The sequence below is a fragment of the Artemia sp. Qi Xiang Cuo genome, chromosome 12 (genome assembly GCF_049724085.1).
Source record: "Artemia sp. Qi Xiang Cuo chromosome 12, ASM4972408v1, whole genome shotgun sequence".
Classification (NCBI taxonomy): domain Eukaryota; kingdom Metazoa; phylum Arthropoda; class Branchiopoda; order Anostraca; family Artemiidae; genus Artemia; species Artemia sp. Qi Xiang Cuo.
The window spans coordinates 36,602,689-36,626,369 of NC_142805.1; the positions used below are offsets into that span (position 1 = coordinate 36,602,689).

General features: G+C 35.1%; 2 protein-coding genes across 11 annotated transcripts in view; both read left to right on the forward strand.

The window, feature by feature from the left end:
* LOC148946074 (E3 SUMO-protein ligase PIAS1-like) overlaps positions 1–8,544 on the forward strand; it is a 32,945-nt gene extending 24,401 nt beyond the window's left edge. For all 4 annotated transcript variants that reach the window (XM_089098061.1, XM_089098064.1, XM_089098063.1 and 1 more), the window contains exons 4-5: positions 3,608–3,930; positions 8,422–8,544. In XM_089098061.1, coding sequence (XP_088954187.1) covers positions 3,608–3,903 — 296 coding nt within the window. In that variant the 3' untranslated portion in view covers positions 3,904–3,930; positions 8,422–8,544. The remainder of the gene's footprint in view (positions 1–3,607; positions 3,931–8,421) is intronic.
* A 7,707-nt stretch (positions 8,545–16,251) lies between these two features.
* The window catches only part of LOC148946075 (adenine phosphoribosyltransferase-like), a 29,195-nt gene continuing 21,765 nt past the window's right edge, over positions 16,252–23,681 (forward strand). Inside the window, exon 1 of one of the 7 annotated variants that reach the window (XM_089098069.1) lies at positions 16,252–16,276. The gene's annotated coding sequence lies outside the window, so the exon portion shown is untranslated. Of the gene's footprint in view, positions 16,277–16,477; positions 16,736–16,772; positions 16,829–16,860; positions 16,906–22,608; positions 22,629–23,681 lie in introns of those variants that run through there. The other 6 variants (XM_089098067.1, XM_089098065.1, XM_089098066.1 and 3 more) reach the window with 6 other exon arrangements.

Below are 23,681 nucleotides of genomic sequence, written 5' to 3' on the forward strand. Positions count from 1 at the left end.
CTAAATATGAATTTTGTGAAAAGCCTCTGATGGGTGTATGAAGAATTTAATTTTTGTGGAAGTCAGTCTATTTTTCCTTTGAAAGTATGTTCCTTTGGAATGGGAGTAGAATTGCTGATATGAAAAGGGCATGTACCCTTTCAGGAATATAGTATTAGTCTATTGACTTTATTCATTTATGACTGCTGGAAATGGGTTTTTAATCCTTGTGGTTTTTTAAATATATCTTAAGCTGTAGTCATTCCGATTGCAATGCTGATATTTGAAAAGAATTATATTTGTCTCACAATAATGACGTTTACAGTAGTTGTCAAATGTGAATCTGAACTAATCTGTGTAAATGGTTTTATATATTATAAAGTTAAAAAGAGAAAATGAAATTAACCCTCACCTTTTTGCTGTTTAATTCAGAAAAAATACGTAAATAAAGTAATTAATGTTTATTCCAGTTTTCACGTAATGTATCATTGATCAAAAAGACAATATAATGCCAAAATATCCTAGCCAGAAAAACTTTAGGTCTTAAAAAAATATAGACATAACGACTTTAAAACCCAAATAGCCAAAATCATTACGGGGATTTTCAGGCCAGATAAATAAAAAAACATTCTCCGTCTTTTCTATCAATGATAGAAATCTTATTAAATGTTTCCTATCAAGGGCTTTAAAGCCTTTACTCAAATTTGTCCCAGTAAGGTAGATATAGATTGTATGTTTTACATTGAATTTTAGATCATACTTGGGACATCTGCTTTTGCTTATGAGTTTTTACTTATCTATTATGAGTTTTGCCTTAAGTACTTTGCCTTAAGACTCGGTCTTCGATGAACCTATGTTAGGAGAGGAAAATTGAACTCTTTTAAATAAATTTATTTATGATTTTAGTTAAAAATTTGATTTTTTGAATAAGTCTGTTTCCACTTTTTACTGTGTTCACTATTGAATATTTAGCCGAAATATTTGAATAGATTGTGCAGCTTCTTTATTCACTGTCTTAGAAAATTCCTCATTATCTTCTCTTTTTTGTGTGATGGAAAGGCAGTGTGGTCTTCGTCATTATTTAGATTATGTAGTAGATCACGACACTGTAAATTTAATTTGATAAATCATGATGGGGAGTGGAACTACTAAGTAAGGCTTTTCTTGCTAAATTAAAACTCGACAAGAAATATCAAATCTAAATGCTGGACCTTTCATAATTTGGGATCCATTTAATCAGAATTTGTTCGCAATAGACATCTACCAAGCATCCAGATTTAAACAAAGCTATATTTTAGCTGGTCTGAACTTGGCAAAGGTTTGTCTGTCAAAGTACTCTCAAGAAAATTCTGATTGAATTGTATCCTCAATCTTGTTGTGTTTTAACGCTCAAATCTGATTGCAAGTACTAGCCTGTATTGGAACAAGATGAATCTTGGTTTTGATAAAAATCTGTTTGTGAATGGGCTTTCAAAGTACCAAGGATAGTAAAAATGAAATGCCTTAAAAATTAGGAAAATTCAGGAACTCAATTTTTAGTGTAAAAACCTCATTATACAGTTATGTAGCTTTAACAATTAATAGGCACCAAGTTTTCAAATAGAAAAAATGTGTGAAAAATCAGCGGAATACTTGTAAATTTTTAGTGTAAATATTTAGTGGAGCTTTAGAAAGTATAAATTTCCTGACTGCTGTAGCAAAAGACAAGCGCTGCCATTAATTGGTAGTAAATGGGGTAAAAAAAATAATGACTGAATGATTAGAATTATGTAAGTATATAACCCTAACAGAGTGTGTGTGTGTGTGTGTGTGTGTGTGTGTCTGTGTGTGTGTGTTACTGTTTGTGTCTGTTTGTGTGTTTCTGTGTATGTGTATCTGTGTGTGTGTTTTTCTGTGTGTTTGTGTGTGTGTTTTTTTCGGTGTGTGTGTTTTTCACACTGGCTTTGTCTCTGTCTCTGTGTGTCACACTGTCTGTGTGTGTGTCTGTCTGTGTGTGTGTCTGTATGTGTGTGTGTCTGTCTGTGTGTGTGTGTGTCTGTCTGTCTGTGTGTGTTTGTTTGTCTGAGTGTGTGTCTGTCTGTATGTTTGTCTGTCTGTGTGTGTGTGTGTGTGTCTGTATGTGTGTGTATGTGTATGTGTGTCTGTCTTTCTGTGTGTGGATCTGTTCTGTGTGTGGTTCTGTGTGTTTTTCTGTGTGTGTGTGTTTTTTTTTTCTGTGTGTGTGTTTTTAACACTGGTTTTGTCTGTGTCTCTTGTGTGTCTGTCTGTCTCTTTTTTAGTCTGTGTTTGTGTCTCTCTGTCTGTGTGTCTGTCTGTGTGTGTGTTTGTCTGTCTGTGTGTCTGTCTGTCTGTGTGTCTGTCTGTGTGTGTGTCTGTCTGTCTGTCTGTCTGTCTGTGTGTGTGTCTGTCTGTGTGTGTGTCTGTCTGTGTGTGTGTGTCTGTGTGTGTGTGTGTGTCTGTCTGTGTATGTGTCTGTCTGTGTTTGTGTGTGTCTGTGTGTGTGTGTGTGTGTGTGTGTGTGTCCATCTGTCTGTCTGTCTGTCTGTGTGTATGTCTGTTTGTGTGTGTGTGTGTCTGTCTGTGTGTGCGTGTGTGTGTCTTTCTTTGTGTGGTTCTGTCTGTGTGTCTGTCTTTCTGTTTGTCTTTCTGTCTGTCTGTGTGTCTGTATTTCTGTTTGTCTGTGTGTGTGTGTGTCTGTCTGTCTATGTGTCTGTCTGTCTGTCTGTCTGTCTGTCTGTCTGTGTGTCTGTCTGTGTGTCTGTCTGTGTGTCTGTCTGTCTGTGTGTGTGTCTGTGTGTGTGTGTTTGTCTGTCTCCTTTGTGTGTGTCTGTGTGTGTTTCAGCTTGTTTCAAATAGGAATTGAAAAGGGATATATACATCATTGAATAGCTAAAAATCTATGCTATGTATTAAAGTGTTTCTTATTAAAATCATTAGTTTATTGTTAAAATCTTCTTTGAAAAACCAATATCACTTTTATTACTTAATTTTTATAATTTAAAGCGCAAGTACTGAATTCATTTCTCGCTTAAGACACCAGGAGCGAAAACACAAGCTGACTTGACGCATTTAAATGTTATTGTCTATTAAAATATCAACTGATTAATTTGTGGTGAACCATGCCCCTAGGCTTTAAGACTACCTTGTTGTGTAAACAGGAAAATCATTGTCAAACTACCGAATTATTTTCCGCTATTTTTTGACAGCTCAATGTGGTAACAACTCTAAAACTCAGCCCAAAGCAAACATTTTTCATAATTTTGTAATGCCAAAGAAAAACCGTAGAAAATCCTAGTTTGAATAGTATGAATACAGGCATGAATAAGTACGTATGTATGAATGTAGTAGGTATGAATGGACCTAAGACGGATCCAGGATATGAAAATGTTTTCATTTTGATGCCCTTGGCTGCTATAGGTCGACAGAAGAATAATTTATTTAATTTTGCATATTCATTTTTTGCTTGCGTTTGCTGGTTAAACGTTATGAAAACTTTCAACAGAACTTACAACTGTCCATCGTGGCTCGCAAATGTGAATCAGTGTGCCTTTTTCGTTACTTCTTTCCAAGTGCCAGATTCATAGGGCAATTGAACTAAAGATAGCTCAGAGAGAATTATTTTTTTCAGCAAAGCCGAATGTTTCATCGACAGCCAATAAGGGAGAAGTGTTTGATTTAGATGATATTGATGAAGTTTTAGTAGTAAAACAAACACAACCAACAACTGCAGAAACTGAAGTTAAGCCAAAAGAAGTTGAGGAAGTAATTCTAATTGATTCTGATAGTGATGAGCCTGTAACACGTTCCACAAATGCCACCTCGGCCACCCAAGGTGCCAGTCAGAACAATATGTCAGTGCCACCACTGCCCCCTCAGCCCCCCATGGTGCGACCGCCATCACCGGATATTATTGAGTTGGATTGATCACTTATTTTGGCTGAATAATGTTTGGTAATTATATTTTTTTATGTTTTTTTTTTCTATAGCTTTATATTGGCTAGGATGACTCAAGTGTAAACCAAACTTATTGTTTTGGAGTCATATACTGAACGGACTAAGTGGTTGTCTCTAGAAATATTAGCGGTGCATATTGGCACTGATTACAGCAGTCATTTGATTTAGAGAAATCCACTCACTTGTTAGACACCCGATCAAAGTTGAATCCCTCTGAGTAAAATCGATTCAAATGAATCATCCGTACGAAGTGCTTTAAACTTCTGCCTAATATTTGGTGATTTCAATTCGTCAAAGAAAAATCCTTCTAACCCCATTCCACCCTCTTTTAAAAATCTTTCGTGTATGCATTACGTTTATATCTGTATGTTTCTTGCGTTTTCTTTTCATTTTTTTTACATTTATAATGATTTATTTAATCTTACTTCTAATCTTGTGTCGTTTATAACAGAGTTGTCGCAGGTAATCGTTTGAAAAAATTATATTAATGTGCAAATACATCAGGAGTCTAGAGTTTGACAGAAGGCTTGTGTTAATAGGAAAGGCTGGAATACAATTTAACGGGAAAGTCTATTCTAGGTGATTTTAACTTGTAACAGAGGAAAGCACAGTGTTTCCAAAATCCAGACACTTCTATATTTGTTCCGTTTTGACACACGCGCAAACAAACAAAAAAAAAACATGTTGGAGAACGATTTGCCTATCTCTGGAGGTTTCTGGCTGTCAGTAAATTTTTTCTCCACTGATCATATGAGTACGAATTATTGACAAAGGATGGCATTAAAGAGATCATTTTGTGATTTTGCAGTCACATAAATGAGTCAAATTTCTCCCGATTGGCACGTAGATAATTTCAATGAATTATCAGCTGCGCCATTTTCTTGTTCAAATGACATATTCTAAAAGATACAACCAGGTTCTTCATTCCTTCCATATATTTCTCTGAGACAAATATGTCTGCTTAGAAATCTTAAATTTAGTTGGGCCGTTTCTAATTTGTATTTGGCTGTTCATCACGTGTGGGTCATATCTTAGCCAGCTCTTTGTAACAAAATATTACCTTTTTCATACACCTTATTGCTTTAATTTTGATTTTTAAAAGTTTATTAAGCTTTTATAATAATTAATTTAAAAAAACTTTTCAACAAAATAAGTTGTTTTTTTTAAGTAAAGAACTCCCATTAAACCAAAATGAACAAAAATAAAATCAAATAATCTACCAAGAATACAACTACCACAAATCAGTATCAATAAATAAATGAAACCCAAAACAAACAAAATTAAAATAAATAAGAGTCATACTCAAAACGAGAAGAAATTAATATGAGTAGGGTTCTAAACCCCAAGCTTTCTAAAAGTCAGAATGTAATTTGTACTTGACTGAAAAAAATTCAAATGAACTTGCTGAAAAAAATTTGCATTGTCAGTTTAATATACATATGCTGATATTTATTCCTTAAAATCTTAATTGATTTTTGATTTCTTAAAGTTAGAAAAGTAAAAAAATTTAAAAGAATTTTTTCAGTAAAGTAAAAATTATATTCTGGCTTTTAGAAAGCTTGGGGTTTAGAACCCCACTCATATTAATTTCTGCTCGTTTTGACTTTGACTCTTTTTTTATTTTAATTTCTGTTTTTTTTGGGTTTCGTTTATTTATTGATACTGATTTGTGGTAGTTGTATATTTTGTAGATTATTTGATTCTATGTTTGTTCATCTTGGTTTAATGGAGTTCTATACTTTTTTTTAAAAACTTATTTTGTTGAAAAAGTTTGTTTTAATTAATTTCTGTTCGTTTTATATTGACATAGTCTTTTTCAGGGGGGACTGAAAAAGACTGAGCCTCTTCTAAAGTTAAACAACCATTCCTTCCATGATAACCTTAAATACCCCCTGGGCATAGCTTACTCTTGCCCCTAATCTATGGGGATTGTTTCAAGCCCAAAGGCCTTGTTATGTGGTATTTAGACCATTTTGAATTGAATGGCTATCTCAAAATTTCTACTAGATGCATTTCGGGAAAATACGACGTGTGGGTGTGGGGGGGGGGGGGGGTTGCTGCCCTCCAATTACTTTGACTCTTAAAAAGAACACTAGAGCGTCTTATTACCAATCCAACGAGCCCCCTCCGAAGTTTATATGACCTTGCTTTCTATAAAAATCTTATATGTCCCCAGGGCATAATTTGCAACCTTTACCCTAAGGGCTGGAGGTTTTGTTATTCTCTAAGACATAATTTTCAGACCGTTCTGATATGCTGAACAAAATGGCTCTCTAAAATTTTTGATAGGAAGTGTTTGGAGAAATGATGGGCGTGAGGGGGCATTTACCCTCTAATCACCTTTTACTAATAAAAAAGGCACTAATCTTTTTAATTTCCAATCGAATGAACCCTTTTTGAAGCTTCTACCACAAAAATTTCTATAAGAATCTTATATGCCCCCAGGGCATAACTTACAACCTTAGCCCTGAGGGCTTTGGGGGGGGGGTGTCATCCTCAAAGACCTAATTTACAGAACTTTCAACTACGTTCAAGAAAATGGCTATCTCAAAATTTTGATTGGATGTGTTTGGGCAAAGGTTGAGCGTGAGAGGATGTTAATTACCCTCCAATCTCTTTCTACTACTAAAAAGGGCACTAGCTCAATTTCCAATTAAATGAACCTCTTTTGAAGTTTCTACGCAAACGCTATCTATGAAAAAACCTTATATGCCCCCAGGGCATAACTTAAAACCTTTGCCCTGGGAGTTCTGGGGGTTTGTCATCATCAAATACATAATTTCCAGAACTTTCAACTACGTTGAACAAAATGGCTATCTCTAAACTTTGATTGAATATGTTTGGGGAAATGATGGGCGTGAGAGGTAGGTCAGTTGCTCTCCATTCACTTTCGACTATTAAAAACGGCACTAGCCCTTTCAATTTCCAATCAAATGAGCCCTTTTTGAATTTTCTACCACCAAACTTTCTATAAAAACTGTATATTCCCCCAGGGCATAACTTACAACCCTTGCCCTAAGGGCTTTGGGGGGGGGGGGGTCATCCTCAAAAACATAATTTCCAGAACTTTCAGCTACATTGAGAAAAATGGCTATCTCAAAATTTTCATGACTGTCTCATGATTGTATGTGTTTGGGAAAATGGTGGGTGTGAGAGAGGGTTGGTTGCCTCCCAATCATTTTCAACTATTAAAAAGGGCACTAGCCATTTCAATTTCCAATTGAATGAGCCCTTTTTGAAGTTTCTACGACAACGCTTTCTATAAGGACCTTATGTGCCCCCAGGGCATAACTTAAAACCCTCCCCCTGAGGGCTGGGGGGGTTGTCATCCTCAAAGACCTAATTTCCAAACTTTCAACTACGTTGAACAAAATGGCTATCTAAGAATATCGATTGGATGTGTTTGGGGAAAGGTGGGCGTGAGACGGGGATTAGTTGCCCTCCAATCACTTTAGACTGTTAAAAGGGGCACTAGCCCTTTGAATTTCTATTCAAATGAGCCCTTTTTTCAGGTTTCAACGACAAAGCTTTCAATAAAAACCTTATATGCCCCCAGGGCATAACTTCTAACCCTTGCCCTGAAGACTCTGGGGGGAGTGTCCTGCTCAAAGATATAATTTCCAGAACTTTCAACTGTGTTGAAGAAAATGGCTATCTAAAAATTTTGATTTGATGTGTTTTGGGGAAATGGTGGGCGTGGAAGGGGTGTTAGGGCTGTAGGGGGGGGGGGGGGGGGTTGTCATCCTCAAAGACCTAATTTCTAGAACTTTCAACTATGTTGAACAAAATAGCCATATCAAAATTTTGATTGGATGTTTTTGGGGAAAAGGTGGGCGCGAGAGGGGGGTTAGTTGCCCTCCAAACAATTTCGACTATTAAAAAGGGCACTAGTCCTGTGAATTTCCAATCGGTTGAGCCCTTTTTGAAGTTTCTACGACAAAGCTTCCTATAAAAACTTTATATGTTCCCAGGGCATAACTTTACAACCCTTGCCCTGAGGGCTGTGGGGGGAGTGTCCTCCTGAAAATATAATTTCTATCTTGAAATCAACTACGTTGAACAAAATGGCCATCTCAAAATATTGATTGGATGTGTTTGGGGAAATAGTGGGTGTGGAAGGGGTGCTAGCTGCCTTCCAATCACTTTTGACTATTAAAAAGGGCACTAGACATTCCAATTTCCAATCGAATGAGCCCTTTTCGAAATTTCTACGACAACTCCTTCGATACGAAGTACCCTGGTCTAAAGGGGAAAAAAATAATAAATAGTACATTGTGTCAACATCGTTCTTTACTTAGGCAGCGCTTATTTTTTCTTGTCTATTATTGTTGACATGAGTCGTCTTTTTTCAGCTCTAGCCTTTTGACCCTAGGGATGTTTTCTGCTTATGTCTCTAAACAAACTAAACTAACACTGTATGTAAAAACTAATGCGTAAAATAGGGGGTAAAACAAATACTTTCTCTTATTTTGTTTCCTTTTTTTTCAGGATTTGCTTTCTACAGTTCTTAATGGATGATGTTGAACAATTATGTGAATTTTATTTGAAACAATGATTTTTATTAGTGCAGTGATACATAATTTTGATAAATAAATAAATTTATAACTTTGACAGGTTTGGAGATAATTCGTCGGCGGGTAGTCTTGGAGTTCCGCCTAAATTGAATCTTAGCTGTCCAAAATATGAAAAAACCTTTTCATAAAACTGTTTTTTAAGCCAGAGATGTTTAGAGATGAACCGTCTCAAAATTTTGATTGGAAATGCTTGGAAAATTATGGGCTAAATAGGAAGGCTGCTTGTCCTCTAATCACTTTTGACTCTTAAAAGGGGCACTAGAACTTATAACTACCAATCAAATTAGCTCCTTTAAAATATCAATGATATTACTAACTATGATAGAGCAGCACTGCCTATGATATTGCTTATATGCCCTTTTAATACCTACATGCATATATTTTTTCGTTTAACTGAAACTACCCCTAAACGGTCCTTAAAAATTTCAATTTAACGTCCTTAGTGTCATTAGTTCCATTAACCGTCGAAGTAGTATTAAAAGTATTCACATAGTACCTTTTGTCTAATTCAAAATCCGCCGCAGCTTACCCTGAAAGGTCTAACTTAATAATGTAAGCCGTTATTGTGATATTGCTCTGTCACCCTTTTGAGAATCTACATGATCATACTTCGTTTTGATTTAGTTCAACATCCGCCTAAATATTCCTTGAATGCTTCACCTTAATACCCATAGCTTGTGTAGCAGCAATAGTTGTAGTTGCAATATGGGCATAGCACCTTTGGTTTTACCTTCCCCTTTAAAAACTCCCTGAAAATTTTATTTTCATACCCTTAAGTATAGTTGTAATAGTAGTCTCAGTAGTAGCATTATTACTCAACTTAATACAATTAGACATTGCTACGACATTGTCGATATGTCTTTTTGATAACCTGCATATTCATACACTTCTTGGAATTTTCATCTTAATGCTCTTAGCCTTACTAGTAGTTGCAATAGAAGTAGTAGTTGGAGCAATAGTAATAGTAGTAGTAGTAGTGGTAAATGTAGCAGTGGTAGAAGTGTTAGTAGTACTGCCGTTTGGTCAATTGATCTTCCCCTTTAAGCATTCTCTGAGAGTTCCGATTTAATACACAAATCAATTTTTAAGATAAGCTCTTTTGACAATCTAAATACATATATTGTCTTTTGTTAGTTCGAATTTGCCATCAATATTCTCTCAAATTTTACCTTCATAGACTTAACCTTAATAGTACTAGTATCAACGTAGCTGCGGTGGTAGCAGGAGAAGTAGTTGCAGTACATCTTGCATATACATCTTGACTTTTGAACATAGGTCAGTTGAACATCCCTTTCTTGATGCCCCAGGAGTTTCACCTTGACGAGGCAAGCCGTTCCAAAAATATTGCTGATGTGCTCTTTTGACGCCCTTTTCATCTCAACACTCTAAGCCTTATAAGTTGTCCCAATTGAAGTTGTAGTTGGAATAGTTTAGTAGCAGTAGTAGTATTAGTAAAAGTAGCAATGATATTAGTGCTAGTAGTGACATTCATATATTAAATTTTGGTCAATTGATATTCTCCTTCAAGTATTCTCTGAAAGTTCCAACTTAATGCCAAGATTCATTCTTGAGATACGCCCTTTTGACAATCTGCATGCAAAAGTGTTTTTTTATTTATTTCAAATTCGCCCTCGATATTCTGTCAAATTTTTACTTTCGTACGCGTAGCCTTAATTGTAATAGTATCATAGTAGTAATGGTAGTAGTAGAAACAATAGTAGCAGGTACATTTTGCCTTTTGGTTAGCTGAACATCCTACTCATGATGCCCCAGAAGTTTTCTCTTGATACGATAACCCGTTCCAAAAATTTTGCTGATACCCCCGTAGCAGTAATCTGTATGAACATAGTATGTTTTGATTTAGTTCAACTTTCCCCTTTACGTTTCATCGGATGTTTATTTCAATATCTTCAGCCTTAGTAGTACTCACTACAGAAGTAGTAATTTTAATGACAGTAGTGTTAGTAGTAGCAGTTTTGGTCAGGGGCGCCACTAAGGGGGGATGGGGAGACTCCCCCCCCCGTAAAGGTCCTCAGAAAGGACTTTTGTTGGGTGAAGCCCAAGAAAAGTCGCTATCTTTTGGCGCAAAGTGAAGCTTCTGAAAGGGATTTCGCCGGGCGCAGGCCGGCGAAACTTACTACTTCATGTGCGCGAAGTCGACAAAATCCTATTGGCCCCCTAAAAAACGACTAGTCGAGCGGACCCTACAAAACTTGGTATTTTGTCGGTCTAATGTAATGTCATAAAAGACTTTCGTCGGGCGAAGAACAACAAAATTTACTGCTTCATCTGCGTAAAGTTGACAAAAACCAATTGCCCCCCCCCCCTAGAAAACGACTTGTTGAGCTGAGCCCTACGAAACCTGATATATATTCGGTCCAATATAATGTCATGAAAGACTTCAATCGAGCGAAGGACTGCGAAAATTTACTGCTTGATCTGCGTGAAGTCAACAAAAACTTAATATTTTGTCGGTTCATTACTGTGTCATAAAAGACTTCTGTCGGACAAAGACGACAAAATTGACTGCTCCATCTGCGCGAAGTTGACAGAAACCAACTTGCCACTTAGAAAACGACTTGTCGGGTGGAGCCTTGCAGAATTTGATATTTTTCAATGTGTTCTAGTGGCTCTACTGAGAAAAAAACTTGTTGGGAAATATTGTTATTTCATTCCAAAATATTGAAAACAGCTGACATATTTTGCTAATACATGAGCCCATAGAATTGCAAGGTTAAGTAAAGTAAGTCTTGATTTTGCTTTTATACTTGAGTTTTTCTCTACAATACATGAAAGTTTTCCGCAACTAGTAAACATTATTTTAACACCTAAAAAACGATGTAAAAAATGTCGGCTGCCATCGGTACCTACCCAAATTCGTCGGTACATTTTCGACGTCCACCCTCCCAAAGATAAAAGGCTAGTGACGCCCCTGGTTGTGGTAGCAGTGGTAGTTGTAGTAGTAGGAGCAGCGTGCAAATATTGCCTATTTGGTCATCTCCCTGATCATTTCCTGAAAGTTCCAAATTAATATACTCAGTCGTTCCTGAGTTACCCCCTTTTGACAACCCATAGACACATAACGTGTGTTTATTCGGTTCAACACTCCCCTCAACATTCCCTGAAAGACTCACCTGAATGCTCTTTGCATTTTGGGAAAGCAGAGGTCAAACATGCATACCTTTCTCAATATCATATAGTATACTTAAACAATGAAAAAAATTGCCTAACTTACTGCCCTTGCCCTGAGGACTGAGGAGAGGGTTGAAATCCCCAAACGCATTGTTATTGAACCTTTCAACAATCCTGAAAAAGTAGATGTCTCAAAATTTTATTTGGATGTTTGTTTTGGGAAATGATGAGCGTGGGGAGGGTGGTGGTTGCCCTCAAATCATTTTTGACATTTTAAAGGGCACTATAAGTTCTAATTCCAAATCAAATGAGCCCCATCCGAAGTTTATATGACCATCCATTCCATAAACCCTTATATGGATACGTTTGAGTATCTCGGACTTCGATATGGGTATTCTATCAAAGCTACTAAAAATCTAGTTATTGTGGCACTTAAAGAAAAACTGGAAAACTTACGTTAAATTAGCACGAGCTAAAGGTCAATTCGGCAAAATTACACTCGGTCGTCTCTGTAACGCCATGTTCGCACCACATGTCTTTTTTTAACCTCTTTATGGAATTGTTTTAGTAAAACCGAACGTAACCGAATTTGTTCAAATTTTTTTCGGTTTTGCAAATATTTATTGGGAATTCCCATATGGTTCAGAAACTCTTATGTCTCGCAGAGATACCATATTTTTCAGATAAGTAAGAAAAAGAATGAGTTGTGTACCCGTTTCAAAAGTCGAAACAGAACAGTCCACGACTTTCCATTGGCTAGTTTTGTTCAGTAAAATCGTGATTTTGATTTCGTTGTTTTTCACTCTTCCATAGTTATCGCAGTTTAATTTTGTTTTGATGTGTGATTTTTCGTTGTTTTTCTTTCGTTTTTATAACTCCTTCGAAAATTTACACTGTATTTGTATGAAGGGTTGAAATTAAATTATTATATGTCCTCAGAACATAACTTATAACCCTTACCTTAGGGCTCTGGGGAGTTGTGTCAACCTAAGAGGCATTGTTTTGGATTCTGTGGACTATTTTGAACAAAATGACTATCTCATAATTTCAATCAGATGCGTTTGGTGAAAGGAGGGGTAGGTGGGGCGGGGATTAGTTGCCCTCCATCACTTTTTACTCTTAAAAGGGAGCTAGAACTTCCAATTTTCAACCAAATTAGCCTTTCCTAAAGTTCACACGACCATTCCTTCCATAAAAAATGTACATGCCCTTGGGGGCATAATTAACAATCCTTGCCCCCAGACTCGGGGGATTTTGTCAACCCTAAAGGCCTCTTTATGTGATCTTGGGATTATTTTTGAACAAATGGCAATTTAAAATTTTTATTGGATGTATTTTCTATTAAAAAGGAAATTAACCCTTTCCATTTTCGGTTGAATGAGCCCCTTTAAAAGTTTCTACGACAACTCCTTCTTTACGAAGTACCCTGATTAAGGAAAAAAAATAATAAATTATACATTTTGCCGACATCGTTCTTAACTTAGGCAGCACCATTGCGCTGCCTATGATTTTCTCTAAAAAGTTTTGATTTCCTTGATAGCTACTGCAGTACTTCTAAATTCAGTTATCCAAAAACTTGGATCAGCAAATTAAGAATATGGCTGATGCTGTGGTAGTGGTTATTCATTGTATTCATGTTAAAGGAGGGGCCCCGAGGACTACTGAAGTGCCCTCTTTATGCTATGTAAACGAAACTAAACAAATTACGAATCGTACGGCAATGTCCTTATAACCAACCAACCCATCTCTAAGAGGTGAAAAACTCTCTTTGGTGTCTTTGTTAGCACGTCACTTCAGAACACTATACTTGGTGGTTGGTCGTTAAGAGAAAACCTTTAGCATAACTGAACCGGTACTCTTGTCTATATTAACAAAACTGGCTAAATCTAAAGAGCCACACCTCCAGATCTTTGCCGTTGTAGAAGGTACCTCAATAGCAAAGGAGTACCCTCCTTCAACAAGATCGCATCAATTTTCCCAGAACCTATAACCTAGGCAAGAAGAAAAAGCATAGACAGTTGAAAAGGGTACGAAACTTACTATTAGGGCCGTATTTTCACTCATCAATGTGCTAAGATCTTACATCTTTTGTCAGAAAACGCTTAAAAGTGAAATCTTTGAACTGAGATCTTACATCTTTTGTAGTTTTTATGCAAACGATAATCTTTGCAGAAAGATGTAAGATCTTAGTGCTAAAAAACGGCCCTATTGATTCTTTTGCTAACAAAATAGAACGGAACCGAAAAAAAAGACAAATACATGATCCCTCTGGGGCCGTCTCTTCCCTACAGTACGACCAATAGTCGCAATTCTTAGCCATGTAGACTTGAGAATCGATGTACTATCGATTGAAGCTGAATCTTATCCGACCACGTAGTTTTATAACCGTCTGATTCTCCTCGATGTAGTCTAGTTGACGAGTCTAGTCGAATTTTATACTTGTCTTAATTAGCAGCTGTTCCCTCCGAGACATGACATATTAGTAAGGAAAAAGAAGAAAAGAGCTTAGGGGGACCTACATGACCGAATTTACCAATAGGCCTTCCGGGTTCGGGCCTAGGGGCTAACAGTACTAGGGGGCGCGATAAATTATCACTGAGTGATTTCTCCTTAACTAAAACAGGACTGATGGTATATATCGTCAAAGTGCCAGGTGCACTCCGCCGCCACGCTGCCTATTCACAGAAAAGTGATTTAAAACAACACAGGAATTCCTTGGCCACTTGTAAATTGTTAGATGTCTCCCAAGATTGGCAGCTGAGAGTTCAGTATCACCTGTCTCTTTCATTACTTTTGGCCCATCAGTTGCGTTCTGTTCAGTGCATCCACTATCCTCAAATTTTCGTGGGTTTCCTCCAAAAATTTTCAAAAACGAAGCGGTGAAAACGCTTGGGCCTAGATGTGTCAAAACTTTAAATTCGGCTCTGGGGACCTAATAAGGAACAAAAGACTTTTGATTAATAGCTAGAGCCTGGGATAAAACAAGGAATTTAGAGGGGGCCAATATTAAGTTATAAAAAAGGACATTTATCTGATTATTAGGGCCAGATGCCCAGCAAAGAAAACAACACAGAAAACGAGCGACGCTAAATGTGGCGAGCGACACATTTTTGGTCCCTTCGGCAATAGACTACGCTTACCATGGATCTTTTCTCCTGAGCTAGTGGCTAATGGCAAAACTGACAATGACGGGGCTGCCAACTTATAGACTTTCACGGTTTTTGCATTTCTTTTACCTCATTACACTCTTTCCCTCGACAGACGGGAATTACGCTCTTCTTGCCAATTTTTTAAGCTAAAATCACTCCCTTTTGCAGTGTTTTGGGCAACGATTATAGAAAAAGTTCTAACGAAAGAAAAAACTTCAAATGAAACTATTTGAGTCCAAAAAATACCACTGCTAGCCTGTATTATCTCTGTATCTTTGCTTGTACCTTCCCCATTCCTCCGGTAGTCTTTCCAGCACTTTCAGTCATTTAAGAAGAAGTGGGTCAAAGTAAAAGAACAGGTATAAACATGGAAAGTGGAAATTCAATAAGAGAAGTCAAAAGATGTTCGGCGCTACCATTCTTTTTGAAAATGTAAATGCGAATATCCAGTAAGATGATAAAGAAGCAGCGACTAGAATAAGCCTTTTCAAAGTCTACTGTCGAACTAATAAAAGTCTGCAAAGACTGTAGGTCTATACATCATTTTAAAGTGTTAATGTCCCATCTCGGCTTGTGATAGCCATTTTATCTGAAATAAAAATTTTACCAGTCAGGGCCCCAAGAATTTATTTTTGATGGGGTCCATACTATCAAAATGATAGAAAAAGGTTCACTGTGAAAATACGGGGTGAAATTTTAGTTTAGGGACTTCTTGCTATCTTGGAAAATAGTTGAGTTAGGTGAATTACTCTTTCAGAAATAAATCCAGGGCCAAAAATACAATCTGGGAAGGTATTGATGATTCACTATATCTACCCTCGTTTTACTCCTTGGGCTTAGAGGATTGCATACATGACACGTTTTGCAGACGATCAAAGCCAAGCATATTCTCCTCAGGTTTGAACCTGTATTAATTGCAATAAAAAATGTATGGAGACAAAACTTTATCTAAATATTTTATGAAGTTAACTTAAGGGTCTAAGCGATCAAAATGAACACATGCACATTTTCTAGCAGAGTATTACCTTTTAGCTATAAAAAGAATGAGAATTATTATATAACTCATTATTTAGAGATTCATTTAAGTAGAGAGCCCTTCTGATTTCATTTTAAATACATTCGAAAAATTTAAGAGCAATGTTTTTAATGATCGCAGGATAATTTGTAATTATTTCTAAATAACATAAGAGTTATCAGAACAGTGAGAGGGGCTGAGTAATTTTTTTTTTTGCACTCTTTTTGAGCAGCGATCTCTCTTTTTGGGCCTTGATTTCCATTCTTTTGAAGTGTCGGCTGTCGGCAACCTAGCTCACAGTTTCAAACTGTCATTAAAGGGCTAGGCACATGTAGCTGATTTCGGGAACTGATTTCAGCATCAGTGGACAAACGAAAGCGGTAAGAAACATTTGGTTGAAAGAAACATTTATTGCGCAAAATTTTCAAAACAAAAAATCATGGACACAAATAGTCAACTGGAGTCTATTAATAGTTACTTGATTAATCTTAGCTTAGTTCTCAATTTAATTCTCAAGCTCAGTAGTCGGGTCTTTCACCACAAATACCTCTGGCTGACTATTTATTTGTATCCCTATTTTTTGGTGATGATCATGATGAAAATCAGCGCTGATTTTGTAAATCTGTTGAAAAATTTTCAACCTCAAATCGACGCCGATTTCCTTTAAAATCGGCGCTGATTTGGAAATCAGCTACATGAGCAAGTTCTTGCTATTCCTATCTTGGTTGGACAGGACTGGAATTATTCCTTAATAAAACGTAAAAATATTTAAAGAAAACACGCGATTCGAGAACTTGTCCTAATTTTTGCGGAATCATTCCATTAAAAAACAGGCCTTACGTGTGCCCAGCCTTGAAGTGAGAATAGGCAATTCTCCAAACTGTAAATATAAATTACCTTCCAAAGTTTCTTATCTTCCCAGTACTGGTGTGGTGAGAACAGGGTTTTTAAAATTGTAGAGTTTTTTTTAGTTATCTGGATGATCTTGTTAATGTTGTTCATTTACTGTCATGTTGTTGGATTCTGTAAGTCTTTTCTTACAGACCTCATGTTGTTTTTCCTGGATATCAGTTTAGCCTACTTTTAAAAACCAATTGACGAGGTGGTTTACAGTATTAGTTCAGAGTTTTATTCACCAATAAATACAGATTGAAAATACAATACTCTTATTCCTTGCTCACAGTTTCTAATCTGAATAGGCCTAATTATCTTCTCTGAAAATCAAATTTATAATAACAATTTTTTTAAATTTATCCCAACATATTATACAGCAATTGGTGACAGGAATATATAATATTGCATAATAACTTTGTTCAATGAGCATTTCCTATGTCTGACTATTAGCAGATTTGTTGGTAAATATTTACCAAATCATATTATTGAGTTAGGCCTACAAATAAGGTAAATATACCATTTGAAGCCTTTTTTATGCTCTTTTCAAATATAACTATCATTTTTGTCAGAAATGAATTTTAGCCCCCACCCCTATATATATACCAATTCAGGGTATATATTTACACATTAGGGGGGGGGGGGGAAAGTTTAAACTTACCTCTCATTTACATCAGAAATAAAATTACCCCCATCCCCCTAATGTGCAAATATATACTCTGAACTGGTAATAGCCTAATAGGGGTGGGGGCTTAGATATTTACCAATATGTCACCTCTTGATAAATTTAAAAATAGGTAGTGCTGTACAAGCTAAAGTATTTGAATTAATGCCCTGCTTGTTCAGAAAAGAAAGGCAAATCTAACTGAAAAAATTAAGTTTCTAGGTGGTATAATAGAGTAATTAGAGTAGTTTAAATGTCAAAAAGTGATGAAAGTGGCTGACTATTGGTAGTCTTACCCTATTTGTATTACAATTTCACTTCAGTCTTTAGAGTTTTAATTCTGGAGGAAAATTGGTAAGACTGGCTGTAATATTTCAGTTTTGGAAAAAGCTGCAGATTAGCTACCCCTGCAGTAGGTCTATAGGTCTCAGAGATACTGCCAAATAGTACCCATTTGGACCCCACAGCAAGAAGTGAGCTGTTTATATCCTGCTTATACTTTATAATATATGTGCAACCTTAGAGTTCAGTTGACAGAATAATATACAGCAATAAATCAGTTTTCTCTTATTAGGGGTACCTAGTTTTGTTGGGGGTACCTTGTTATGTTTCCCAGTTTTGTTGGTTGAAGAACTTGGGCAAAAATTCTGTCAAACAAGGGTGTCAGTGCAAAGTGCAGAGGCGAATTCTCATACAGATGTTTAACCTTAGGTCAGTGCCCAAACACATATACCCATTGGTGGTAAATTTTGTAGTGTGCTACATAATTTAGCTTAGATGAAAGTAAATTTATCACTTGATGCCTTTTTTTGTGCTCTTTCATAATTCAATAATTGCTTCTGAGGGAAATTACATTTTGAGGCCTTAAGGGGGCCCCACCCCAAAAGATAAAACAGTCCATAGCCTAGTAACCAAAAGTTTAAAAAAGCATTTCTAAATTTTTAAAAAGAACCTGAGTTAAATTTCTTGGTGGCTCTATATTTTAGCTAAGATGATAGTGAAAATGTCATTTGATGCCTTTTTATGCTCTTTTATAATTCAATAATTGATTCTGGGGCTAGTTGTATCTTGAGCCCTTAAAGGGGCCCCAAAGGTTATTTCATTTTTTAACCACACAAAGAAGTTATAAACACTAGTTAAGTTATTGAAGAGTGGTTAAAAACATGGCACTAGCTTATAAATAAGTTGTTCAGAGTAATATATTCCAAAAATGATTATTTATATCAATTGAAACCTCATTTATTAGGCAACTCAAATATAAAAGTTTTCTTACTGTTTCAAGTTTTCCAAATGCTGTCAACAAAAATAGTGCTGAATTTTGGGATTCAAAACTTTGCTGTCAACAATTCATGGTATATTCCAATTCAGGGTATATATTTGCACATTAGGGGGCTGGTCAAATTTCATGGTAACTTTGCAGTATTGTATGCCATATAATTTAATTAGGATGAAAGTGAAAACATCATTTGATGATTTTTTTATGCTCTTTCATGATTCATATAAAATACTTCAGGGCCCCTTAAAGGGCTCAAGATGCAATTACCCCCATAAGCAATTATTGAATTATGAAAGAACACAAAAAAATGCATCAAATGACATTTTTACTTTCATCTTAGCTAAATTATAGTGCCACCTAGAAATTCACCAAACCTGAAACCCCTCAAAAATGACATCATTTTTAAGGGGTTTCTAGCTCTATCAGAAAAATTATGCCAAGTTGTTTTCAAAATAACATTTTACCCTTAACTCTAAGGAAAATAATTATTAGCATTCTTGAATCAGCTGCAAATGGCAATTTTCCCTCATTAGCCAGTTTTTCTAGAAATATGTTTGCACTTTTGGTTACTATAGGGCTGTTTTGAACTCTTTAAGGGCTCATGGTGTAATTTACCCCAGAAGTGATTATTAAACTATGAAAGAACATAAAGACAGGCATCAAGTAATATGTCCACTTTCATCCTAGCCTAATCATGTTGTGAACTGCAAATCTATGTTGTTAATCTCCACTTTGAAGTAGGAGTAGGCTACCACATAATGAAATGCAGATTGCCAAATAAAGATATAAAAAATTAATGAAGATTATCAGATAGAGAGATAACCTCTTTTTTTGGTGGTCTTCACATAGAAATGTAATCTCACTATTTGACAGACTACATCAATTTTATATCTCTCTGTTTGGTGAACTCCCTTTCATCAGCTGGTACTTGTAAATTTAAGTAAATAGCACCAAAGACCACATTGCCTTTCCATCATAAACAACAAGTAGAACAATAGGGAAAATTTTTATATAAGACAGTGGAATGCAACTTTAAATGAATATTTTGACCCTATATCCAAGGGCTGTCCTCAGCAAAACAAATATAAAAGAACTCACATTAAAATTCAATTGTTAAAACAAAAAAAAAATTCAAAACAGCCCTAGCATCATTACTTCAAGTAAAATGAATTGAGTAATTATGAATTCCAGAATTCATAATTCTGGAATTATGGGGAAAATGAACTTAGGGGCTTTCTAGATCACCTTAATACATATTAACAAAATCTACAATTTAGCTTAGAAATTGAAATTGTAAATAAATTACTGTTTCTGGATGTATTAATTATTTGTGGCATTGATAAACTAGATTTTACAATTTTCTGAAAACCCACACAAAACAACAGATATCTACATTTTAAATCTAATCAACCCCCACAAGTTAAAAGAACTGTTGTTACTGATCTTGCCCTAGACATTTGCTCTGAATCTCACATCACAGATGAACTAAATTTTATTAGACATACTTTTTGGAAATGGTTATCCTATTGTCTTTATTAACAATACAATTAACCAAAGATTGACACTCCTGTAAAATCAAGGTTCTTTTACCATGTGCAGCTCCTGCCAAGCCCTCAAATATAATTTACCTTCCATATATTCCAAAGGTCACTACAAGTTTAAAAAAAGTTTGCACATAAAATAATTTTATGTAGTATTTACCAATAATTGTAAAATCATGAATCTCCTAAACTCTGGTAAAGATATAATCCCAGTTACTTGCCAAAGAGGATCTTATCAAATACCATACGACTGCAACTTTTATGTTGGTAGAACCCATCAAAATTTAGGAAAATGTCTACAACAACACAAAGATAACATAACTAAAGCTTTAAATTCTGATAGTACAAATATTTCTTTTGATTCTGCTTTAAGCAGTCATATTTTTGATAATCCTAGCCATAAAATATTTTTTGAAGAGACTCCCCTTATTAGCAATGATTTAGACATAAAATAGGTTGTTTGAGAGGCAATCTAAATTAGAATAAAAATAAATAGTAATACTTCTTCAAATAGGGATTTGGAGGAATATTTGCTCAATGCCTTATATACAAATTTAATTATAAATGATTTAACTAATTATATTAAAAAAAAAAAAACAGCAAACAATTCCACTCAACCTGTTACGGATAGACCTTGTAGGCTGGCTGCCAAACCGGCAAGATTAGCTTTAAGACCTTGTCTGTAAGTGTTTCTTATTCCATTTGAATGAATTGTATTTTTTCATTTCGCTTGATGTACCAGTCCTGGTTGAACTTCTTTGTAGTAATGGTGCTAGGGTTGTTTTGAATTTTTTTTTTTTTAGTTTTAACAATTGAATTTTAATGTGAGTTCTTTTATAATTTTTTTCTGCATTTGTTTTGCTGAGGACAGCTTTTGGATATAGAGTCTAAATATTCATTTAAAGTTGCCTTCCACTGTCTTATATAAAAAAATTCCCTATTGTTCTACTTGTTGTTTATAAATTTTAGTGAAAGCTTAAAAAAATTGTCAATTCCTGACTACTAGCACCTTTGAGCTGGGACAAAGATAGGGTTTTGAGTTTAAGGGGGGGAGGGAATAAAGAATGTGCAAACAAGTTTGTCCAGTGTGCTGACAAATGTGGACACATCAGCTAGGTTAAGACACCTGATGCTCCAAGGCCTCAGCACTGCATGTAGACATTTTGGAACTTTAGGGGAACTTCTGTAAATTTCTTGTTTGCTTGGTTTTTTATCAGACTGTAACTGCAAGTTCAGGTCCATCTTTTGGTTTGTGAACTGATTTTTTTTTCTAGTCTTGGCTTTTGAACTAAATAATAAAGAGCGCCATTTTTTGTCTGGGCAGAAGGTCAGTGTCTGCCATGTATCAAGTTCAAAACTGTATTTTCATGGCTTAAATAATTTTCTCTTACTTTTTAATCAAATTTAAACCCATCTGGCCTTTTTAAAATTACTGTAGTCACAGAGTCAGTTACATTTTCATTCTTTAAGTTACATAGTTGATTTTTCTGTCTTTTTAATCTTAATTAGGTCAGATTTGCTCTAACTAGACTGCAGAATCATAGAAGGGGATTTAAAACACTGAAATAAAAAAAAAAATAATCAAATTTCTGATCTAACTGTCTGGTCAAAGAAAATGTCACAATATGTTCATTCAAAAGGTTTAGATGGTACCTGGACCGGTTACCATTTATTATAGTTAAAAATATACATCCTATTGGTCAGAATATACAAAAAGAAAACATCAGCCCAGGCTCTGGAAGTCAAGATTCTGGGAGGTGAAGATTTGCTTTTAATTATCTTGATCTAATCACTAAGACCAAGAAAGGATTGAGATAAAAGCAAAATGAGCATTAACTGCTCTTGGATTTTTTGCAGTACAACTGCAACTTAATGAACTTTTGAGTCCTTGAAGCTCAGCCATTTTCTGAATCTTAATAATCTAATATATTTTTTATAATCTCTTTCTAACCTGATTCTATGTGAAAAAAAAAAAATCAAAAATTCTCTCACCCTTTAAAAAAAAACCTTATAGGAATCATTTCAATCATTGAAGTAATTGAGTATAATAACTACTTTTGTATCCCTATTTCATTTTATAATGAATATGTTCCATTTCTTTCTTCTGTTTTTATTTATTTTCAAGCAGTTTCTTTTTCTTTCATCATTATTTTTGAGTTCTCACTGGTTCAGTTGTTTTTGCTACCTTAAGATTCAGATGGTGTGTATTTTTTGAAAGTTTCCGCTGGTCCTGATCATATTTTTTTTTTTTTTTTTTTTTTTTTTTTTAATGGGTAATAATTGTATTGGGGATAGACTGAGAGACCTAGAGTCTAACCCTTTTTATTTTTCCCATATTCCAGAGTCAGGATAAATTTGTTGGAAATGAAATAAATGATGGTGGATTAATTAATTTTCCAAAATGTAAATATAAATTACCTTCCAAAGTTTCTGATCTTCCCAGTACTGGTGTGGTGAGAACATGATTTTTAAATTGTAGAGTTTTTTTTAGTTCTCTGGATGATCTTGTTGATGTAGTTCATTTACTATCATGTCATGTTGTTGGATTCTGTAAGTCTTTTCTTACAGACCTCATTATGTCTTTCCTGGATATCAGTTTACTTTTAAAAACCAATTGACAAGGTGGTTTAGCAGTATTAGTTCAGAGCTTTATTCACCAATAAATACAGATTGAAAATACAATACTCTTATTCCCCCCTGAAAGGCTCCATGTCCAGGGATACAAGGGGATAAAAAAATACAATATAAGCAACAACCAAAAGAAGAGAACAGAAGGTATCTCTTTTACCTTCTAGGGCAATATAATGGTGACTGATATTAGTCTTGGAAAAAAAAGATTCCTTGTCTAAACTCCATGATTTTTTGCATCAACCTTATTTTCAAAATAAAGGTGTTATCTTTTGGGAGATTTCAAAAATGACCTAGAATGTTTTAAATGAATAATCTGTTGATTTATTGTCTTGTTGCTTTTCTTCTTATCTGCTTCCTACTTGCCTGATACCTACAAGAATTTCATCTTGTTCTGCTTCTCTCATTGATAGTATTTTTATATCTTTACCAGTTCAAGTAAACTTTGCTGTTCTAAGTGATATATCAGATCATTTTCTTCTGATTTCAGATTTGGTTTTTACTTATAAAAATACCATAGGTAACTAACGAACGTCAAGTACGGTTAATAAATAAAATAACATTAAAGCATCTGAATGAAAGCCTTGTTCTGTTGGAATGGCAAGAGGTTATATCCACAGAAGATACAGATATGACAACTGATACTTTTCTAAGAAAATTGAAATGCTGCCTTGATTCTAGCTGCCCATTTCTTATAAATAAAATTTGCAGAGAAAAATTCCTATAAGGCTGTGGATATCCTGGAATTTTAATATCAGTAAATAAAAAAAATCATTTATTTCAAAAGCAGTTAAAGAATCTAAATGATTATAATATAAAAAATTCAAATAAATTAACCACAGGATTTTCGAAACAAAGGTATTATAAAGAGTCTTTTG